Genomic DNA, 22,013 nt, shown 5'->3' with positions numbered 1-22,013 from the left:
AGGCTTTCTGTAACTCACAGCATGAATTTTTTTAAAAATTTATTTGACAGAGTTAGACAGTGAGAGAGAGAGAGACAGAGAGAAAGGTCTTCCTTCCATTGGTTCACCCTCCCCCAATGGCCACTATGGCCGGTGCGCTGTGCTGATCCGAAGGCAGGAGCCAGGTGCTTCTTCCTGGTTTCCTATGCGGGTGCAGGGGCCCAAGGGCCTGGGCCATCCTCCACTGCCTTCCCGGGCCACAGCAGAGAGCTGGACTGGAAGAGGAGCAACTGGGACTAGAACCGGTGCCCATATGGGATGCTGGCGCTGCAGGCAGAGGATTAACCAAGTGAGCCATGGCGCCAGCCCCAAAGCATTTTTAACTGATATACATAAAACAATTATATTTAGATCTTATAAAACTCATTTTGTCTCAAATAATGGATTGCAAGATGCAGGGCAGGGAGAATAGGTAGGAAATTGAGTAGTACTGTAGGTGGGAGATGATTCTGGCCTGCATCAGAGTGGTGACAGTTTGGATAAACAGAAGCAATGGAGTTAAGAGGTATTTGGTAAAATTTCTCAAGAAATCCAAGGCTGTATCTCTTCTCTTCTTATTGCTATCTGTGGCCAGGTATTTGGTGATGATCTAGTCTCATGTGTTTAAATATCAATGTGCCAGAGACTCAAACTGTTAAATGTCCAGCTGGGGCCTCTTCTCTAAATTCCGTACTTGACTACCCAGCTGCCTACTCATCATATCTGGAAGTTGTAAAGGACAGTCAGGTTTAATGTATGAAGAGCTCTTGGTCTTCCCCCAGGCCAGTACCTCCTAGAACCTTCTCCCCCTCAGGGATGACATCCAATACTTCCTCTTGCACAGGCCAAACACTGGATTCATTCTTGATTCTTCACTTTCTTTTGTGACCCTTGTAAACTATTAGCAATCCTGTTGGTCCTGTCTTCAAAATTTACCCAGTATCTGACTATTTCTTACCCTTGTACTGCCACACTGGGCTCTCCTGCCAAAATCACTGTCATAGATCTCCACACCTCCACTTTTCGTGCCCCTGTAGTCCATTCCCAACATTGCAGCCAGAGTGATTCTTACGAAAGATGTAAGGTGCAAGGAATGTACTCAAAATAGCAGGAAAGTGAAAACAGAGCAGAAACATCATGTTCAATGAGGGAGGAAGAGGCTGGAAACTTCAACCCAAGTGAGTGCAAATTCAGGTCTTGTTTAGAAGATTCAGGACCAAATGCTTTGAGCAGCAGTGGCAATAACAGCGATCATCAAGAGAACTGCTAACAGGCTATGTGCCGAGAAGAGTCAGAGACATCAGCCAGAGCCTATGTTGATCCTGGTGTTTTGTGAGTCTCAGGTTCCTGCAGACCCTTCTGTCTAGCCCCTTTAGCTGTCCACTGGAGCAATTATACTGTCTCTATTGAGTTAGGTCTATTTAGCTAGGCACCTGGAAGCCTCAGGTCTGACATTTGCTTTTTTTTTTTTTTTTTTTTTTTGACAGGCAGAGTGGACAGTGAGAGAGAGAGAGACAGAAAAAGGTCTTCCTTTTGCCGTTGGTTCACCCTCTAATGGCCGCCGCGGCTGGCGAGCTATGGCCGGCGCACCGCGCTGATCCGATGGCAGGAGCCAGGTACTTATCCTGGTCTCCCATGGGGTGCAGGGCCCAAGGACTTGGGCCATCCTCCACCACACTCCCTGGTCACAGCAGAGAGCTGGCCTGGAAGAGGGGCAACTGGGACAGAATCCGGCGCCCCGACCGGGACTAGAACCTGGTGTGCCGGCGCTGCAAGGTGGAGGATTAGCCTAGTGAGCCGCGGCGCCAGCTGGCATTTGCTTCTAAAGTCCCAGAAATGTTATGCTAAACTCCAAGAATTTCCTTGGTCCAATACTGCACTATTTATCTATACAACTCATATTTATTATTTTTAAAAAAGATTTATTTATTGATTTGCAAGTCAGAGCTAGAGAAAGGAACAGAGAGGTCTTCCATCTGCTGGTTCACTCCCCAGATGGACACAATGGCCAGGGCTGGGCTAGGCTGAAGCCAGGATCCTGAAGCCTCTTCTGGGTCTCCCACATGGGTGGCAGGGGCCTATGCATTTGGGCCATCTGCTGCTGCTTTTCCCAGGCAATTAGCAGGGAGATGGATTGGAAGTGGTGCAGCCGGGACATGAACTAGCTGGTTTTGCAGGCTTTGGCTTTTACCTGCTACTCCGCAATGCCGGCCCCTAGAACTCGTATTTATAATCCACTCTTTCTGCCTCCTCAAGTCTGCTCCCTGCATCTTATCTCAATGGAAAGCATACTGAGCTCTGTTCCTTGATCATCCAGACATGAGAGTTGCTGTGGAACAGTTTTGTTTTTCAAAGATTTATTTACTATTTTATTTTTATTGTTTTACTTTATTTATTTACTTTTTTATTACAGAGAGAGAGATGACCACAATGGGGGTGGCAGGGCTGGGCCAAACCAAAGCCAGGAGCTTTAAGCCAGGAGCTTCTTCCCATCTCCTACATGAGTAGCAGGAGACCAAACACTTATCCTTCATAGTTTTCCCAGGCCATAAGCAGGGAGCTGGTTTGGAAGTGGAGCAGCTAGGACATGAACTAGTGCCAATATGGGATGCCCCCAAACACAGAAACCCACAGCTTAGTGTGTACACAGAAAATCTAAAACTCCCAAGGTTGAGGCTGATATGCAAGGCTGCAATGATTACAGTACCAGATTCTAGTATTATAGAACACTTTGCCTACTGAAAACTCCAGATGATTCTTTGAAGGCACTGTGAGGAAACCCTATAAAAATCATGACTATCTGGGGCCAGTGCTGTGGCGCAGGAGGTTAATCCTCTGGCTGCAGCATCCACATTCCATATGGGTGCTGGTTCTAGTCCCGGCTACTCCTCTTCTCATCCAGCTCTCTGCTATGGCCTGTGAAAGCAGTAGAAGATGGCCCAAGTGCTTGGGCCCCTGCACCCACATGGGAGTCCTGGAAGAAGCTCCTGGCTCCTGGCTTCATTGGTCCAGCTCTGGCCGATGCAGCCATTTGGGGAGTGAGCCAGTGGATGGAAGACCTTTCTCTCTGTCTCTTCCTTACATTGTCTGTAACTCTACTTCTCAAATAAATAAATCTTAAAAAAATCAATTGTCTTAAAAAATCATGATGATGAAATTCATTCATATTATGTGCAGCTGTAGTTAATTTCCATTGCTGTATGACACTGTACTGTTAATATACCCCCAACATTATTAGTCTGTTGGTGAACATTTTGTTGTTTTTAGTTAGGGACAATTGTAAACAATGCTGCAATAAACTGTTTAAAAAGTGGAATGGCGGGCCTGCGGTGTGGCGTAGTAGGTAAAGCTGCCGCCTGCAGTGCCGGCATCCCATATGGGTGCTGGTTTGAGTCCTGGCTGTTCCACTTCCAAACCAGCTCTCTGCTAAGGCCTGGGAAGGCAGTAGAAGATGGCCCAAGTCCTTGGGCCCCTGCACCCATGTGGGAGACCTGGAGGAAGCTCCTGGTTCCAGGCTTTGGACTGGCACAACTCTGGCCATTGTTGCCAATTGGGGAGTGAACCAGCAAATAGAAGACCTCTCTGTCTCTCCTTCTCTTTTCTGTGTAACACTGACTTTCAAATAAATAAGTAAATCTTTTTTAAAAAATGTGGAATGGCATCCTGATCATATGGATTAAACCACTGTCGCTACTTCGGGGACCTAACACCTACTGCTTTCCCCTTGCTTATTCCAGGCAGTCATACTAGACTCCTGCTGTAAAGCCACTGAACTTGGCCATTCCTTCTGCCTGAAACGTTCTTCCCAAGACCTCCACAAAGTGCTCTCTCCCACCTTCTTAGTCTTCCTCCACGCCCCCTCTGCAAGATCGACCTGAGCAAGGTACTTACAATGCCCATGTGCTTCCCTGACACTCTCACCCCACTCCATCCTGCTTTACGGTTTCAGGCAATCCTAATGTTCCTTACTGACAATGCATTTCATCACGCTCATGATTCAGCCAGTCTCCCTCCCGCGGCTAGTGGGAAGTTCTAAAGGGCAAAGATCTTTATTTTTTTCCCATGATACATACGAAATGCCTAGAATAGTGCTAAGCACACAGGAGATCAGTAAATACTTATGGCAGGAAGGAAGGAAGATAGGAAGGGAGAAAAAACAGAAAGGAAGAACTTTGTTCTGAAGAAGGAAGTGGTTTAAAAGATGGTAGTAGTAGAATTAATGAAAGGATTTTCTTTTTTGTTTGAAAGGCAAGACAGAGAGATCTATCTTCCAAATGCTGAGTCACTCTCCAAATTCCCACAACAGCTAGGTCTGGGCCAGGCTGACGTCAGGAGCCAGAAACTCCATCCAAATACTTGAACCATCTTCTATTGCCTTCCCAGGCCTATTAGCAGAAAGCGGGATTGGAAGTGGAGCAGCCAGGACTTGAGCCAGCACTCTGATACGGGATGCCGGCATTGCAAGTGATGGTTTAACCTGCTGCACCGCAGCGCTTACCCCAAGATGGGAGGGATCTGACATGCTTCATTTCTGAGGAAGGGGCAAGTAGAGGCTGAAGACACAAAAGAATGACTATACCAGTTCTTTTAGAGGGTGAGAAAAAATGGGATCCAGAGCACAGGAGTGGGATTAACACTGGGCAATTCCAGAGATGTGAAGGGCAGGTTTAAATCCTGGTAAGAATTTTATCAAGTCCCAGCAAGACAGATGGGCTGAAAAATTTTCATAGGATTGTACTGTTATGAAACAGTTGGGTCTTGGAGGTCATGAGCCTGTTTCTAGATGACTGGACCTAGTAAACTCGAACCAACAGTCCTCTCCCCTTTGCCACCACCCCTAACCTGTTTGTCTTGGACAAGTCAAGGGATGGCCCTTACAACTGGAAGAATGGAATAGGGCAGGGTGCTTGATGCAGGCAAATCCTAGGCTTATGGGCAGGATTCCAGTTGCAAGTACTTGTCTGGTAGCTTCTGTATTCTCATTGTTTTTCAGAGAAGCAGATGTGTCATTTGCTATGACTTTATCATGTCAGTGCTAATGGGCTTTGAGGTGTGAGGAGAATGGAAATGGGATATATTTATAATGGAGAAATGGAAAAATATTAGGACTTGCTGTTGTGGTAAAAGATGGAGGAAGCTCACTAGGGAAGCACACAATTGTGTAGTTCAGATCAACGATGTGAATTCATGGCTGCTATAGAACTTGCCCAATGGCTCCAGCAGTGCTCAGCAGCCCAGGTGCAGGTGTGGAGTGGCAATCCCAGGGTTGATTTTTGTTTGTTTGTTTGTTTGTTTGACAAGGTAGAACAAGGGGGCAAATAAGTCAAGGCAGCGAAAGTATCATGGCTGAAGTAAGCCAACGAAAGCCAGCTACACAAGGAAAAGAGTAGATACACAGGGATTGATAGGAATACACAATTAAAGGTTTTGCAGACTACGGCAGTGAGAATCTCCTTGGGGAAGGGCTAGTTCACTAAGTTATTAAAACGCAGGTCTCGGGTAAATATCAAAATATCTTTTCTTAAAATTTTTTATTTATTCAAGAGGCAGAAAGAGAAAGCACTCCTGTCTGCTGGTTTACTCCTCAAATGCCCCAACAGCAGGGATTGTGCTCAGTGTAAGCCAGGAGCTCAGAACTCAATCCAGGTCTTCTGTGTGGGCGGCGGGAACCTGTTTACTTGAGCCATCACAGCAGCCCCCTAGGGTCTGCATCAGCAGCAGTCAAGAGCCAGAGCCTGGTATTGAACTCAGGTACACTGATAAGGGATGTGACAATCTTACCTCTACGCCAAACACCTGTCTTCCGAATCTCTATCTTCAACAGTGTTCCTAGTTGATTCTGATGTAAGAGAGGTATGGACAATTTTTTGAGCATTTTTTAGGGTACCTGAAATTGTACTGAGTTTAAAGAAATGATACTTTGAGGAACGCTGAGAGGGGAGAGGGAGGGATAACTGGGTGAGACAGTGAGAGCACACACATGAACATGAGCTAGAAAGACAGGTAGTTATAGTAGGCGATGACAAAATTATTATTATATTTTTTTTTGACAGACAGAGTGGACAGTGAGAGAGAGAGAGACAGAGAGAAAGGTCTTCCTTTTGCCGTTGGTTCACCCTCCAATGGCCGCCGCGGCCGGTGCCATTGCACTCCCTGGCCACAGCAGGGAGCTGGCCTGGAGCTGGCCTGGAAGAGGGGCAACCGGGACAGAATCCGATGTGCCGGCGCCGCAAGGTGGAGGATTAGTCTTGTGAGCCGCGGCGCCGGCCAGAAGATGACAAAATTACTATCTCAAAGGTGAGACCACCTTGAAGGATGAAAGCCTCAGCGTATACACACGGAGTGGGTGGCTGAAATGAAGTGGATGCAAACTTCACCAGGAGACGGGGTCAAGGTACAGAGAACCTAGGCTACACACGTGGACCCTGAATGATGGCAATATATGGGACAGAGAGCAAAACTGTGAGCAAAGTTAAAGACCATTGGTAAGCTGGCGCCACGGCTCACTAGGCTAATCCTCCACCTTGCAGCGCCGGCACACCAGGTTCTAGTCCCGGTCGGGGTGCCGGATTCTGTCCCAGTTGCCCCTCTTCCAGGCCAGCTCTCTGCTGTGGCCAGGGACTGCAGTGGAGTGCGGTGCGCCGGCCGCTGCGGCCATTGGAGGGTGAACCAACGGCAAAGGAAGACCTTTCTCTCTGTCTCTCTCTCTCACTGTCCACTCTGCCTGTCAAAAAAAAAAAAAAAAAAAAAAAAAAAAAAGGCACATCAGGCAAGTGTTTATGTTTGCCAGGCTTTTTCTACGTTAGTCCATTTAATGTTCACCTTCACATGAAGTAGGTGCTGTTTTTACTCACCTTTTATAAAGAGGAAATTAATCACAGAGAGGTTAATCATCTCATAGTTCTTACCCATTATATTATGCTAACTCTCATTAGGTGCTTGAGGAAAGTGTTCTAACACATTTCAATGGAGAAAAAAATTAGATCTGGATATTTTTAAGAGAAGAATCTGGGACCGGTGTGGTGGTGTAGTGGGTAAAGCTGCAGCTGCCGCCTGTGATGCCAGCATCCTGTAGGGAGGGGTGCTGGCTGGTATCCCAGCTGCTCCACTTCTATTTAGCTCCCTGCTAATGGCCTGGGAAAAGCAGCAGAACATAGTGCAAATACTTGGTCCCCTGCCACCCACGTAGGAGACCCAGATGAAGCTCCTGGCTCCTGGCTGCCACCTGGCCCAGTGCTGGCCATTGTAGCCATCAGGGGAGTGAACAGTGATAGATATCTTTCTCTGTCTCTCTCCCTTTATCTCTGTAACTGTGCCTTTCAAATAAATAAATCAATCTTAAAAAATACTGATGATTCCTACTATGGAAAAACAACGGAAATATTATTTAATTGTCTTCTATATTAAAGTATTTTATTTTTCACCATTCAGCAGGTGGCAGTACTGGGTAACAAGTCCATGCCTGTCACCCCATAAACATCACCACATTCTGCATTTATGTCAAGAATTCTGTTTACTCCATGTCTTCATGATTTCTTCAGCAGCATCCAGTGTGCTATCTCTCTGTAAATTAATTAAACAATCATCATCATTATATAGCAACATAAATTCAAGATGATTCACATAAAAATACAAATCAAAATCACAATACGTGAAGATTTAAGTGATTTCAGGTGAAGAAAAATGTTCAGGGACCAGAGTTGTGGCACAGTGGGTTAAGCCTCCACCAGCAGTGCTGGCATCTGAGATCAAGTTCCGGCTACTAGCCTCCAATCCAGCTTCCTTCTAATGTGCCTGGGGAGGCAGAGTATGGCCCAAGTGCTTGGGCCACTGCAATCCATGTGGGAGACTCAGATGGAATTCCTGGTTCATGGCTTCAGCCTGACCCAGACCCTGTTGTTGTGGCTACTGGGGAGTGAACCTGCAGATGGAAGAACGCTCTTTCTATCCCTCATTCTTTCTGTTGTTCTTTCAAATAAATAATTTTTAAGGAAAAAAGAAAGGAGCCTGGCATCTCCCTGAATTCCTCTTCTGCATATGCCACTCACCACTACTGCATATGCAGCTGTCATTGTGACGGCATGTGCATCAGGCCCTCGCCATGCTGAGCAGACACTGGTGCCATGCTTTTGAATCTCCAGAACTGTGAGCTAAAGAAACCTTTTTTTCTTGAAAAAATACTCAGCCTCAGGTATTTTTTTTAAACAGCAACAGAACAGACATGAAGACACCTATATTCTCAGAGCTTTCAAAGTCTTTGCTTTAATCTCTTGTTTTAAAAGTTTTGAATTTGAAATATTACAATCTTCAGTTGCTCTATTGCAACTTTTTTAGTGACTATTATGTTTGATTCTTGTTTTTGCTTATATTTCCTCTTTTCCTTATAGTGTTCTTTTATAGATCATAGCTGGTTCCTCTTTGATTATTAATAATCTTGACTGAATTCTCTTTGTAAGCTCTCATTGCCAGTGCACGTACCATTCCTATTATTGCAGGTAATGGAAGTGCCACCTGCTGGTTCTGTCTATGCTCTGAAGATGTATTTGCAGATCTGTGTAAAGGGGAAGCTGGAAAAGCATTAAAAGAGAGCAGAAATTCTCTTTGGCTGACAGTAAAGTTTAATAAAACTGATGATGTAGGAGTCATCAATTCATTAAAAGAGGAGTTCTTTTAGGCTTTATTTCTTGCCAAATAAACAAGATGGCTATCTGCAATTTCATGTATCTCTTCCACATTGCCTCAACAGAGCTTTCAGCAAAACGACAGGGGTGTGTGTGGGAATGAATAGCTCAGGCAGAATCTCCTTCCCACCTGCCCCACACACTTCCTTGATAACATGACTGTATGTTTCCTGTTTCTTTCCCGATGCCAAATGGATCCAGAGATGTTGCCTCTGACAGTGCATCCTCTGTCCCTATTGTCCTCGATAATGAGTATGCTGGCTGTGTATATCACTTGAAAATGCAGATGCAGGATTCTTTCTACGTCTCTTCTCTCTACTATCACCTGTACTGTATTTGCTAACCTTTCCTCATACACTTGGAAATTGGTGAATTAGTTTACCATCCTCCTAGCCATTTTAGAATAATTTCCAAGGAGAGACTAGGGAAGGGCTATGATTACCATTTTAAATCTGGAAGTCTTCCATTATGTTTTTCTTTTGCTGGGTATGGTTGTAATTTCAAATAATAAAGTCACGATTTATAGATCATCCAAAAGATGAGAATTTTAATAGTTCTATCATTTATTCTACATTTCAGGCAGTTGAGTGTTTACACTATTAGGTTGTTAACATTTATATTTTATTCTGAACAGTTCTTTTATAGTTTGTCTATGGGTTATCTCTAAAAGTTGAAAATAGTGTTTATATTATCCTGACTAGGTTCACAGAAAGTAAGCTGGCATAGAGGATGACTTGATACCAGCAAGACTGTTTCAGCAGCAATAATACCTTAAAAATAGCAATAATAGGGGCCGGCATCGTGGTACAGTGGGTTAAGCCACCACCTGTAATGCTGGCACCCCATGTGAGCGCCAGTCTGAGTCCCAGCTGTTCTACTTCTGACCCAGCTCCCTGCTAATGTGCCTGGGACAGCAGAAGATGCCCAAGTGCTTGGGTCCCTGCCCCTCACATGGGAGACCAGGATGGAGTTCTGGGCTCCTGGCTCTGACCTGGCCAAGCCCTGGCCATTGCAGCCATTTGGGGAATGAACCAGTGGATGGAAGATCTCTCTCTCTCTCTCTCTGTCCCCCACCCCCAAGCAGCAACTTAATCTGCTATACCACAGTAGCCCAGTTTGTTTCTTTCTTTTTAAAGATTTATCTATTTATTTATTTGAAAGGCAGAGTTACAGAGAGGGAAGGGGGGAGAGAGAGAGAGAGAGAAAGATCGATCGATCTTCCATCTGCTGGTTCACTTCTTAGATGGCCGCAATGGCCAGGGCAGAGTCAGGCCGATACCGGGAGCCTGGAGCTTCTTCAAGGTCTCCCACATGGGTGGCAGGAGCCCAGTTCTTGGGTCACCTTCCATGGCATTTCCTAGGCCATTAGCATGGAGCTGGATTGGAAGTGGAGCAGCTGGGACACAAACCGACACCCTTAGGGGATGCTGGCATTGTAGGAGGTGGCTTTACCTGCTATGCTACAAGACCAACCCCATTTTCTTTTTTAAGAGGTATTTTCCAAGAGTGTCAATTTGTTAAGTCAACAACATGAGTCACTGTGCACTTACTCCTCATGTAGGATCTCTGTCCTTAATGTGCTGTACATTGTGATTTAATGCTGTTAACTAGTGCTCAAACAGTATTTGTCACTTTGTGTTTCTATGTGGGTGCAAACTGTTGAAACCTTTACTTAATATATGCTAAACTGATCTTCTGCATATAAAGAGAATTGAAAATGAGTCTTTTTTTTTTTTTTTTTGACAGGCAGAGTGGACAGTGAGAGAGAGAGACAGAGAGAAAGGTCTTCCTTTGCCGTTGGTTCACCCTCCAATGGCCGCCGATCCAATGGCAGGAGCCAGGTGCTTCTCCTGGTCTCCCATGGGGTGCAGGGCCCAAGCACTTGGGCCATCCTCCACTGCACTCCCTGGCCACAGCAGAGAGCTGGCCTGGAAGAGGGGCAACCGGGACAGAATCTGGCGCCCCAACCGGGACTAGAACCTGGTGTGCTGGCGCCGCAAGGCGGAGGATTAGCCTAGTGAGCCGTGGTGCCGGCGAAAATGAATCTTGATGTGAATGGAAGGCGAGAGGGAACGGGAAAGGGGAGGGTTGCAGGTGGGAGGGAAGTTATGGGGGGGAAGCCATTGTACTCCATAAGCTGTACTTTGGAAATTTATATTCATTAAATAAAAGTTAAAAAAAAAAGGAAAAATAAAGAGATATTTTCCTGGATATAGGCCACTGGGATGATATGATTTTTAATTTGGTGTTTCAGAGATGCTACTTATTGTATTCTGGTCTCCACTGTTTCTGATAAGAAGTTAGTTAACATTTGTGCCTTTGTTTCTATGCATGCAATGTGTGGTTTTTTAGGCTGCTTTCAAGATCTTCTCTACTTTTTGTTTTCAGTACTTTGATTATGATGTGCCTAGATGTGGTTTTTAAAATATTTTCCTGATGTTGTTCACTAAATTTCTGGAAATATAAATTGTTTTTCACCAAAAAACTGTTTCTTAAAAACATTTTTTCTTCCTGCCTATGCCCTTCTCCTTTTTTGGGTATTCCAATGACATGTATATTCTTACTTTATAGTGTCTCATAGATCTGAGCCTTGATTCCCTTTTCAATGACTTTTTCACTCTTTTTTTCAGATTGGATAATTTCTATACATTTGTATTCAAGTTTTTTTTTCTGACATCTTCATTCTTCTACTAAGTGCTATAAATAGGTCAAAGCAGATATAGTTTTAAGTTCTTGGATTTCCATTTGGTTCCTTTTTTCTGGTAGTTCTAATTCCTCTGTTTACTCCTTATGGCCATATTTTCGTTAATTTCTTGAACATATTTATAATGTCTGCTTTAAGGTCCTAACTTACTAATTCCTACATCTGGGTCACTCCTGGGTTTATTCTATTGGCCACTTAATTTATTTTTTTCTTATGGGTCACATTTCCTGTGTTTTCATGTCACAATTTCTTAGCGTACGCAGGACATTGTGATATTACATGGTAAGGACTCTAGATTATGTTGTCTCCTCTCAAAGAGTTGAGTTGGGTCCTTGGTGTTTAGTTAATTTCATGGCATAAAGCCAAAATGTAAAAGCTGCGTGTAATGTAATAGCTGAGCGTGTAATTTCTAGGGATAAAAAAAAGGTACTTTATAAATTAGAAGGCAGGATATTGTAAATGAGTTTTTGAGTAAAGCAGAGAGAACTTACTTTAATGAAGCAAAATCGTACAAACTTCTCAAATTGTAATTTAGTCTCTGAGTTACAGAATGCTGAAACAGGGATGGCTGACAGTTTCTGAAACATAAATAGGAGGATATAATATGAAAACTGCTTATACTTCAAATATTAATTTCTATTGATTATAAAAGAAACTAAGATATTTTCAATTTTCAAAAAGAAAAATGTTTTTAAACTCCTCTCAAAAGCTTTGAATGAAATAGCATATAACAAAATACAGTTAATGTTTTTAAAGAATGTCAGCAGGTTTTCTTTATAAATTCACAATAAAATACAACTAAATATTCCACGTCAATAAATATTACCTTATTTTTTGTCATCCATTTCACAAATTTGTAGTCATAAGGCTCATTGTTCTTCATATCGGAAAGGTCCGCATCTAAAACAATAAAATTAGGTGGCTTATGAATTTTATCTAAGATAGTATGTCTTCTATTTCACTTATGTCTATCAAAATTTGGAATTTTGGGGGGCTGGCGCTGTGGCGTAGCAGGTAAAGCCACCTCCTGCAGTGCCCGGCATCCCATATGGGCGCCAGTTCAAGACCTAGCTGCGCTGGCGCCGCGGCTCACTAGGCTAATCCTCCACCTAGTGGCGCTGGCACACCGGGTTCTAGTCCCAGTCGGGGTGCCGGATTCTGTCCCGGTTGCCCCTCTTCCAGGCCAGCTCTCTGCTGTGGCCCCGGAGTGCAGTGGAGGATGGCTCAAGTGCTTGGGCCCTGCATCCCATGGGAGACCAGGAGAAGCACCTGGCTCCTGCCATCGGATCGGCGGCCATTGGAGGGTGAACCAACGGCAAAGGAAGACCTTTCTCTCTGTCTCTCTCTCTCTCACTGTCCACTCTGCCTGTAAAAAAAAAAAAAAAAAAAAAAAGACCTAGCTGCTCCACTTTTGATCCAGCTCTCTGCTATGGCCTGGTAAACCAGTAGAAGATGGCCCAAGTCCTTGGCCTCCTGCACCTGTGTGGGAAGACCTGGAGGAAGCTCCTGGCTCCTGGCTTCAGATCAGCACAGCTCCAGCCATTGTGGCCAACTGGGGAGTGAACCAGTGGATGGAAGACCTCTCTCTTTCTGCCTCTCCTTCTCTCTCTATGTAACTCCGACTGTCAAATAAATGAATAAATCTTTTTTTTTTTAAGATTCGAAATTTTCTTCTAGCTTTACCTAGTTCAGAATTTTCTCAGAAGATATTCACAAAATATGCTAGAGACCCACTGCATGGTGGGGTGTGAAGTGAGGAACCCACAGATGAGCTTTGCTGATATTGTACGGCAGCACTCATGTGTACATCTGGTTAATCATACGCATGCAGCTCTTACAGGAAGAGAGTAGGAAAGAGGAAGGGAAGAGGAGCGTTGTCTTTCTGTTTAGACTACTCTAAAATAATTATTAAACAACTAATTCTATGGAGTATTCATCAGTAATAATTATAGCTTCCAATAGATTGTAAGCTCCACAAAGGTAAGGAATCTGTTTTGCAGCTTACTGTATCCCAACTCCTAGGTCTGGATGTAGCACATAACTATGAAAATCATATTTGCTGAATGAATAAATTAATATTACTCACAGTTTATAAATAGAGAAAATATGTTCAGATATTTCTGGTGTTACCCCCTTTTTTAAATCACTTGCTTCTATATATTATGTTGCCTTATAATTTAAAATTTAGGAAAACTTTCAAACAGATATTCCTATTCTTATGTCTTGTTTCAATCTTGCTGTGAAGTCTGGGCAAGGTATGTTTCTGGCCATTTAGCTTCAGCAATCTAATCTCATATTATTTCAACTTTATTGACATACTCTTAGATCTCTTTGATTGCCCCAAAGCAATTAATATTGATGATTTCTGTAATCAATGAAATCTTATAATTTATAGCTTAAAAACATTTTATGTTGGTATCTTACTTTTTAAAAATTCCACACTATTAGGGATCTTTTCAAATTATGTAAAAACCTTGACATTGAAGGAAATTTCATTTTTTTTAAGACTCACTTTATTTCTTTGACAGAGTTAGAGAGAGAGGTAGAGACAGAGAGAAAGGTCTTCCATCTGCTGGTTCACTCCCCAGATGGCTGCAATGGTCGGAGCTGCACTGATCCAAAGCCAGGAGCCAGGAGCTTCTTCTGGGTCTCCCACATGAGTACAGGGGCCCAAGGACTTGGTCCACCTTTTACTGCTATCCCAGGCCATAGCAGAGAGCTGGATTGGAAGAGGAGCAGCCAGGACTAGAACCAACACCCATATGGGATGCCAGGGCTTTAACCTGCTGCGTCACAGTGCCAGCCCCCCACCCCCCTTTTATAACTTTATCTTTTAAAGAAGTCTCAATATGTTTTTACCTGATGATTTTTATCACCATTATCTCCATTACTTTAAGAATGCGAAAGTTTTGCATAACAATCTAATAAAATGCTACCATGCACTGAGCACTGAAGATTTGTGCAGACTGTTAACAATGCTCTTATTCAGTTGTCACAATTCTTTTTTTTTTTTTTTAGAGATTTATTCATTTACTTGAAAGTCAGAGTACAGAGAGGCAGAGGCAGAGAAGAGAGAGGTCTTCCATCTGTTGGTTCACTTCCCAGAGGGCCACAACAGCCAGAGCTGAGCTGATCCGAAGGCAAGAGCTTCCTCCAGGTCTCCCACGCGGGTGCAGGGGCCCAAGGACTTGGGCCATCTTCCACCGCTTTCCCAGGCCATAGCAGAGAGCTGGGTCAGAAGTGGAGCATCAGGGACCCGAACGGGTGCCCATATGGGATGATGGCACTACATGTGGTGGCTTTACTTGCTACGCCATAGCACCGGCTCCAGTTGTCACAATTCTAAGGTGATTGCAAGCCTCTCTTTCCAGATGAGGAAATTAAATTGCTGTTTTAAGGTCTATGTATGTTTAATTAAGGTTTGGCCATAACAAAAAAGCAGCTTAACAAAAAGCTAGAGTCAAACAGTAAAGGATGGAAAAATTTTATGTGACAAGTACACAATAGTAGTGTATTCAGTATACAAAGACAGCAAGGAAAAGGAGTCATACCCATGAGAAAAGGAAGAGCCGAAGTTTAACAACTAACTACAATGGACAGAACAATACTCAATTTTTCTTCTAAAGCTTAGAAAAAAAATTATTGTCAATGACACTGAAAAAGAAAAGAGACTAGATAGAGGTTGGAATCTTTTTTTTTAAAATGTCTGAGCTAGAGAACTTCAATGAAACTAAGCAAAGCAGTTCTTGAGAAGGTAAGACTTTAAACCAAATTCATTCACTTATTTAAGAAATCTATGAAAACCCAAATTGGTTTTTGCATTCCCAGTATCTCCACTAGGATTTGGGATCTCATCATCTTACCAGAAGAATTGTAATCTCATTTGTTGCTTTGTCTTCTAATCAAATGTTCCTTTTTAGTTCTAGGATTAAGCTCACTGGTATGAAGGGGTACTTGGTACAGCAGAAAACAGGTTAAGTTCATTGGTTTGGTAATGGACCTCTAGGTTTAGAGACCATTTAGTTGACTAAACTCAGTAAATTACTTGATTCTCTCTCTCTCTTTCAATGAGAGATTGATTCTCTCTCATCTTTCAATGAGGATATAATATGATGGCTATTTCAAAATATTCATGGAAATATAAATTAACAGTATAAGTTCACTCTGGTACAAAAACAAGTTTGAAATCTATGCATAGTTGTTTTGTAAGATGTATTTTCCATATACCATGAAAAATTTTTTTGCACCAAAATAAACTCATACTTGTAATTCCACTGTTTAACAAATGTGTTGAAATACCTTCACTGCACCAACTTCTAAGGCTTCTGTGAGAACATGGCATTTGCAAAGTTCTTAACTCAGTGCTTAATATATCACAAATACTCAATTTTTCTAAATGAGCTTTCTGGCACAAAGTTAATACTAATTACAATCCTACATGAACCCAAGTACTTTGGCCCCTACCACTCACGTGGGAGACCTAAATGCAGTTCCTGGCTCCTGGCTTCTGCCTGGCCTACTGCGGATAGTTGCAGCCACATGGGAAGTAAACCAGTGGATGGAAGGTTTCTTTCTGTCTCTGTAACTTTGCATTTCAAATAGTAAAACTAGGATTTGGTCCCTTTGCTAAAGCAGTAAGATTTAAAAATTATTTTACTCAAATGAACACAGGATATACATATATTACTTCTTGTACATATGTTTTAAATTATACTCCAGAACAGGATGACAGCAAATTCTAAGGTTAACAGACTACCTAGAAGAACAATGACTCCATGGCCACTTAACAACAGTCATATTTAAGGCAAAAAAAAAAAAAATCAAAGTAAAGAGAATCATAGAAAATATTGAAATTGTTTAAATCCATCTGTTTCCATAGATTAAAGCAGTTATGGCTTTGACACCCATCTTTTCTCCGTCATTCTATCATAATTTCACACATAAATCTCCATATATTTGAAGTAATAAAAACCTTTACAAACCTAGTGAAGACACATCAGCTATGATGAAGTATCCCCCATCAGGAACTATGGGTTTTAGGCCAACACTTTCAAGTAAACGTACTATCCGATCTCTTTTTACTTCTAGCTCTTTTGGCAAAGAATTAAAGTAGCACTCTGGGTCACCCATGCGATTGATGTCAATCCAAAAAGCTCGAGCCAGAGCTTCCTGTATGTTAAGTTGGAAAAATGTGGAAAGGAAATATGATAATGTTATTTATTGCTCAGCTTATTGGTATAATAAATAAAAATTATCTGAGTAAAATTACTATGAAAAGGTCACTCAGGAAATTTCAGTTCAATTCCTGTGAACCTATATTGAATTCCACAAGTTAATGGAGGAATCAATTACACAGAAATTATTAAATCTAATTTGAAGAGTAGACATGAGTCATGAAAATCCAAACTAAAAAAGAGACATTATAGAAAAGTATGCTATTTTCCACTGAGATGTGCTGTAGAATGACTTGCTAAATCAAAGTCTGAAAAAAGACCAGAAAAATGATGTAGTCAGTTGTTTTCTCATTACCTTGTGGGACAGAGTGGGAATGAAAACTGACCCCCTATGGAGAGGAGCAAATGCAGCTCCATAGCGTGCAAATCCTTGCTGTATCATTCATTCCCATGACAGTGGTCTAAGTGCAACAGGGATTAGAAAGGAGTTTCTGGAGCACACAAAGGATCTCCTTTCCCCGACTCCCAGGCAAGTCAAACAGCAGGAGAGAAACTGGGCCAACGTAAGAGCCAGCATTGTTAAGTACACGTTTCTGTGTCTTCCAAATTTATATGTTGAAATCCTAACTCCCAAGGTGATCATGTTATGTGGTGAGGCCTTTAGGAGGTGATCAGAGTGGGAGAGTAGAGCTCTCAGGAATGGAATTAGTACCTAAAAAGAGAGCTAGCGTCTCACTTCTATCACAGGAAGTCACAGGGAAAAGGCACCATCATGACGTAGTTGGCCCTCACTAGATATAAACTGTGATGCTTTGATCCTGGATGCCCCACCCTCCAGAACAGTGAGAAACACATTTTTCTTGTTTATAGTTTGCGCAATCTACAGTAATTTGTCCTAGCAGTCTGGACTGATGGCGACCTCAAGGATTTGACAGCTGTCTGAGAGGGCAACAGGTCAGGACAGGTAAACAAGTCAGGCTCAGGGCATGGACAAACAGCAAACATCTGTACAAGCAGAAGCACAGAACTTTGTAGGCCAATGTGAACAGGGATGATTAGAAATCATAGTGTGGGGCAAGGTCACAGAGAAAGAATTCAGCACTAGTACAGAAGTAAACTTTGAGATAAGGATGGACTGCATCAGCCTAGAAATCTGTGGTTCTCCGGGAGGCAGGGGCCAGTATCTAAGCATGGTTTTCTGAGGGCAGAACAGGGCCCCACGCTGACATGCAGGAAAAGGTGTTCCAGATTCCCAGCTGTATGTTTCTTTTTCTCAGCAACTTGTTCACTCACTATACTAGGAGATACTGCCCTAGAAAATTCAAAGCTCAGGAGACAAACATCTGACACAACTAGCCCTATCTTGGACTCGTCTTTTTTCTTGTATCTCATATGTAATCCATTGACAAATACTATTGGGACTAATTCCAAAATATATTCGGAGTCCAATCACTTTTCAGCAGTTCTACCATCCACACAGTGGTTCAATCTATTGGCATTTTTCCCCCTGATCGCTGCAACACAGCAGCCAGAGTCCCTTTGATAAATAACTCAAGCCAGACCACGTCACTCTTGTGCTCAAAAACTCTCTCATGACTGATGTCACTCATTCTTTACAGTGACATACATGGCCCAGCTCCATCTGCCTCCCAGGCACCTCTCTCATCTCAGCTCCTCCTAGTCTTCTCCCTGGATCACCCCAGTCTAGCCTCTGTGATATTCACTGATATAAATATGCCAGCCAGGCCACTGGGCCTTTGCATAAGCTGTTCTCTCAGCCCACAGGGTTCTTCTCTAGGAAATCACATGACTGCTTAACTTCCTTCAGTTCATTACTCAAATGTGACCTTTTCAAAAAGTGAGGTTTTCAAAGATTATCTTATTTAACATAATACAAGTGTACTCTTTTCCTTGGTACTTTCCTTCCTTTTCTCTTTTTATTTCTTTTTTTTTTAAAGATTTATTTATTTATTTGAAAGTCAGAGTTACACAGAGAGAGGAGAGGCAGAGAGAGAAAGAGAGAGAGAGGTCTTCCATTCGATGGTTCACTCCCCAGATGGCCGCAACGGCTGGAGCCGCACCGATCTGAAGCCAGAAGCCAGGAGCCTCCTCGGGGTCTCCCACGTGGGTGCAGGGGCCCAAGGACTTGGGCCATCTTCTACTGCTATCCCAGGCCATAGCAGAGAGCTGGGTCAGAAGTGGAACAGCCAGGACTAGAACCTGCACCCATATGGGATGCCGGTGCTTCAGGCCAGGGTGCTAACCAGCTGCGCCACAGCGCCGGCCCCTCCTTCTTCTCTACTTCATTTTTTTTCTTTACATCCATCAACATCTGATACATAATATTTTGAAAATATTTATCATCAGTATCTGCCCACTAAGTTGCAAGTTCCTAAAGGGCAGGACTATCTGCTTGCTATATATCTAATATTCATTAAAGATTTGTTGACTAAATGAATATATTTATTTTGAGAGAATCCATTGACATTTATAATAAAACCAAATGCAAAACTTAGTCTTGGGGCCAGCGCTGTGGCGCAGTGTGTTAACACCCTAGCCTGAAGCACCGGGATCCCATATGGGCGCTGGTTTGAGACCTGGCTGCTCCACTTCTGATCCAGCTCTTTGCTTTGGCCTGGGAAAGCAGTGGAAGATGGCCTAAGTCCTTGGACCCCTGCACCTGCGTGGGAGACCAAGAAGAAGCTCCTGACTCCTGGCTTCAGATCGGCACAGCTCCAGCTACTGTAGCCAATTGGGGAGTGAATCAGTGGATGGAAGACCTCTTTCTCTCTCCTCTCTCTCTGCCTCTCTTCTCTCTGTGTAACTCTGACTTGCAAATAAATAAATAAATCTCTCTTAAAAAAAAAAAAAAAGAATTAGTCTTTCCCATGGTATTACTTTAGAGTCACTGAAAAATAAATTTTAAAAGATTTTCCCGGGGACTGTACTGTGGCACAGTGGGTTAAAGACCTAGCCTGAAGCACAGACATCCCATTTGGGCACTGGTTCTAGTCCTGGCTGCTCCTCTTTCGATCCAGCTCTCTGCTATGGCCTGGAAAAGCAGAAGAAGATGGTCCAAGTCCTTGGGCCCCTGCACCCACATGGGAGACAAGGAAGAACCTCCTGGCTCCTGGCCTCAGATTGGCGCAGCTCTGGCTGTTGCGGCCATTTAAAAAGATGTATTCATTTGAAAGGCAGAGCTATAGAGAGATGGAGAGACAGAGAGAGAGAAAGAAAGATCTCTCTCATTTGCTGGTTCATTCTCCAAATGGTTGCAACAGCCAGATCTGGGCCAGGCTGAAGTCAGAAGCCAGAAACTCCATCCTGGTCTCTCCCACGGGTGGCAGAGGCCCAAGTACTTGTGCCATCATCTGCTGCCTTGCCAGACCATTAACAGGAAGCTGGATGTAAAGTGGAACATCCAGGGCAGGAACTGGCACTCCAATGTAGGATGATGTCACTGCAAGCTGCAGCTTAACCTGTTGAGCCACGATGCTGGTCCCTAATAGGCAGTTTTGACAGGAAGGAGAAACACCAAGTTTACAGTAGCCAAGGAGGGGACTTAAAGAGCTCATGGAAAATGCATGTTATGAAAAGTCTATGTATGGAGCTCCTTTTTTTTTTTTTTTTTTTTTTTTTTTTTGCACTAAAACAAACTTCTCTTTCAATTCAATGTTCCCATGAACTTGAAGTACCCTTGTACAGGAACCCTCTCAACTGCCTTCTAGAAAAATAATATTTTGTTTGGCTTATTCACACAATGATGGTAAACAGATCCCTGTTTCTGTATAGAAAAGATAGAAACAAGATAAAGAAGATACAAAGTTGTGCTGCAGTACCCATGGGGATCCCCTCTGCTATATTCTAAAATCGTAGGTGCTCATGTTCCTTACACAACATTGTGTAGTGTTTGCAAACAGCCTCTGCTCACTCTCCTGTATGCTTTAAGTCATCTCTGAATTATTTATTATAACACCTAATACTGTATACATAGTTGTCACACTGTATTGCTTCAAGAAATAATGATAAGGAAACAAACCTATACATGACTAATACAGATGAAATTTTTTTCCCAAATATTTTTGCTCTCCAGTTAGTTGAATTCACAGATGAAGGGCTGACTTTGGAGTAAAAAGACTTTGAACCTGGGGCTGGTGCTGAGGCGCAGTGGGTTAATGCCCTGGCCTGAAGTGCCGGCATCCCATATGGGCACTGGTTCTAGTCCCGGCTGCTCTTCTTTCGATCCAGCTCTCTGCTATGGCCTGGGAAAGCAGAAGATGGCCCAAGTTCTTGGGCCCCAACACCCGTGTGGGAGACCTGGAAGAAGCTCCTGGCTTCTGGCTTCGGATAGGTGCAGTTCTAGCCATTGCGGCTATCTGGGAGTGAACCAGTGGATGGAAGACCCCTCTCGCGGTCTCTACCTCTCTCTGTAATTCTTTCAGATAAGTAAAATAAATCTTTGAGAAAAAAAAAGACTTTGAACCTATCTCTAACCTAACCTATCTCTAGATTCATATGGACTCTTCTAGAGATCCTTTAAGAAAATACAAGTGGGGGGCCAGTGTGTGGTGCAGTAAGTAGGTTAAGCCACCACCTGCACTGTAGGCATCCCATATAGGAGATCCGGTTTGTCTCTGCTAATGCATTTGGGGTAGCAGCAGAAGATGGCCCAAGTGCTTGGACCCTTACTACCCACATGGGAGACTTGCATGGAGTTACTGGTCCTGGCTTTGGCCTAGACAAGCCCTAACCATCATGGTCTTTGGGGGTTGAAGCAGCAGATGAGAGATCTCTCTCTTCCCCACTTCTTTCTATAATCTGGTCTTTTGAATAAATAAATACATCTTTAAAAATTGAAAGAAAATATATACTTTCCATATGTATATATATACACACACCAATATATACTTTCTTATATAAAATATGGTATGAATACATACTGTACTGTATTTCATCTTTTTTAACTTTATTATATATTCTGAAAATTCATATCAGCAATTATAATTTCTTCATTCTCTTTCTTTATTCTTTTCTTTTCAATAGCCAGCGTGGTAGAAAGAATAATGGGAGTTGGCATTTGGCCTAGCAGTTAAGATGCCACTTGGGATGCCGGTATCCCTTCACTGGAGAGCCTGGGTTTGAGTCCTGGCTCTGCATTAGACTCCAGCTTCCTGCTAATGTGTACCCTGGAAGGCAGCAGATTATTAGTCCCTGACATCCACATGGAAGACCCAGATTTAGTTGCTGGCTCCTGGTTTCAGCTCCACCTAGATTCAGCTGTCCTGGGTGAATGGGAGATCTCTGTCTGTCCCTTTTTGTCTCACTGCCTTTCAAATAAAGTGAATAAATAAAAATTTAAAAGAATAATGGTCTCCAAAGATGTCTACATCTTAAAACCCAGAATCTGTTAGTATGTTACCTTGCATGGTAAAAGGA

At 43.0% G+C, this 22,013-nt stretch overlaps 1 protein-coding gene across 22 annotated transcripts in view; it reads right to left on the bottom strand.

Annotated features, from left to right (window-relative positions):
* Window positions 1–7,404: 7,404 nt before the first annotated feature.
* The window catches only part of KYAT3 (kynurenine aminotransferase 3), a 54,874-nt gene continuing 40,265 nt past the window's right edge, over window positions 7,405–22,013 (bottom strand). For all 22 annotated transcript variants that reach the window (XM_002715874.6, XM_008264931.5, XM_008264936.5 and 19 more), the window contains 4 exons: window positions 16,386–16,572; window positions 12,230–12,303; window positions 11,895–11,981; window positions 7,405–7,581 (listed from right to left, as the gene is read on the bottom strand). In XM_002715874.6, coding sequence (XP_002715920.1) covers window positions 7,519–7,581; window positions 11,895–11,981; window positions 12,230–12,303; window positions 16,386–16,572 — 411 coding nt within the window. In that variant the 3' untranslated portion in view covers window positions 7,405–7,518. The remainder of the gene's footprint in view (window positions 7,582–11,894; window positions 11,982–12,229; window positions 12,304–16,385; window positions 16,573–22,013) is intronic.

Source organism: Oryctolagus cuniculus, chromosome 7, assembly GCF_051225735.1.
Source record: "Oryctolagus cuniculus isolate XC-2025 breed Fujian yellow rabbit chromosome 7, ASM5122573v1, whole genome shotgun sequence".
Taxonomy (NCBI): Eukaryota; Metazoa; Chordata; class Mammalia; order Lagomorpha; family Leporidae; genus Oryctolagus; species Oryctolagus cuniculus.
The sequence above is the reverse complement of the archived record's forward strand: the minus strand, read 5'-3'. Positions and strand labels throughout refer to the sequence as shown.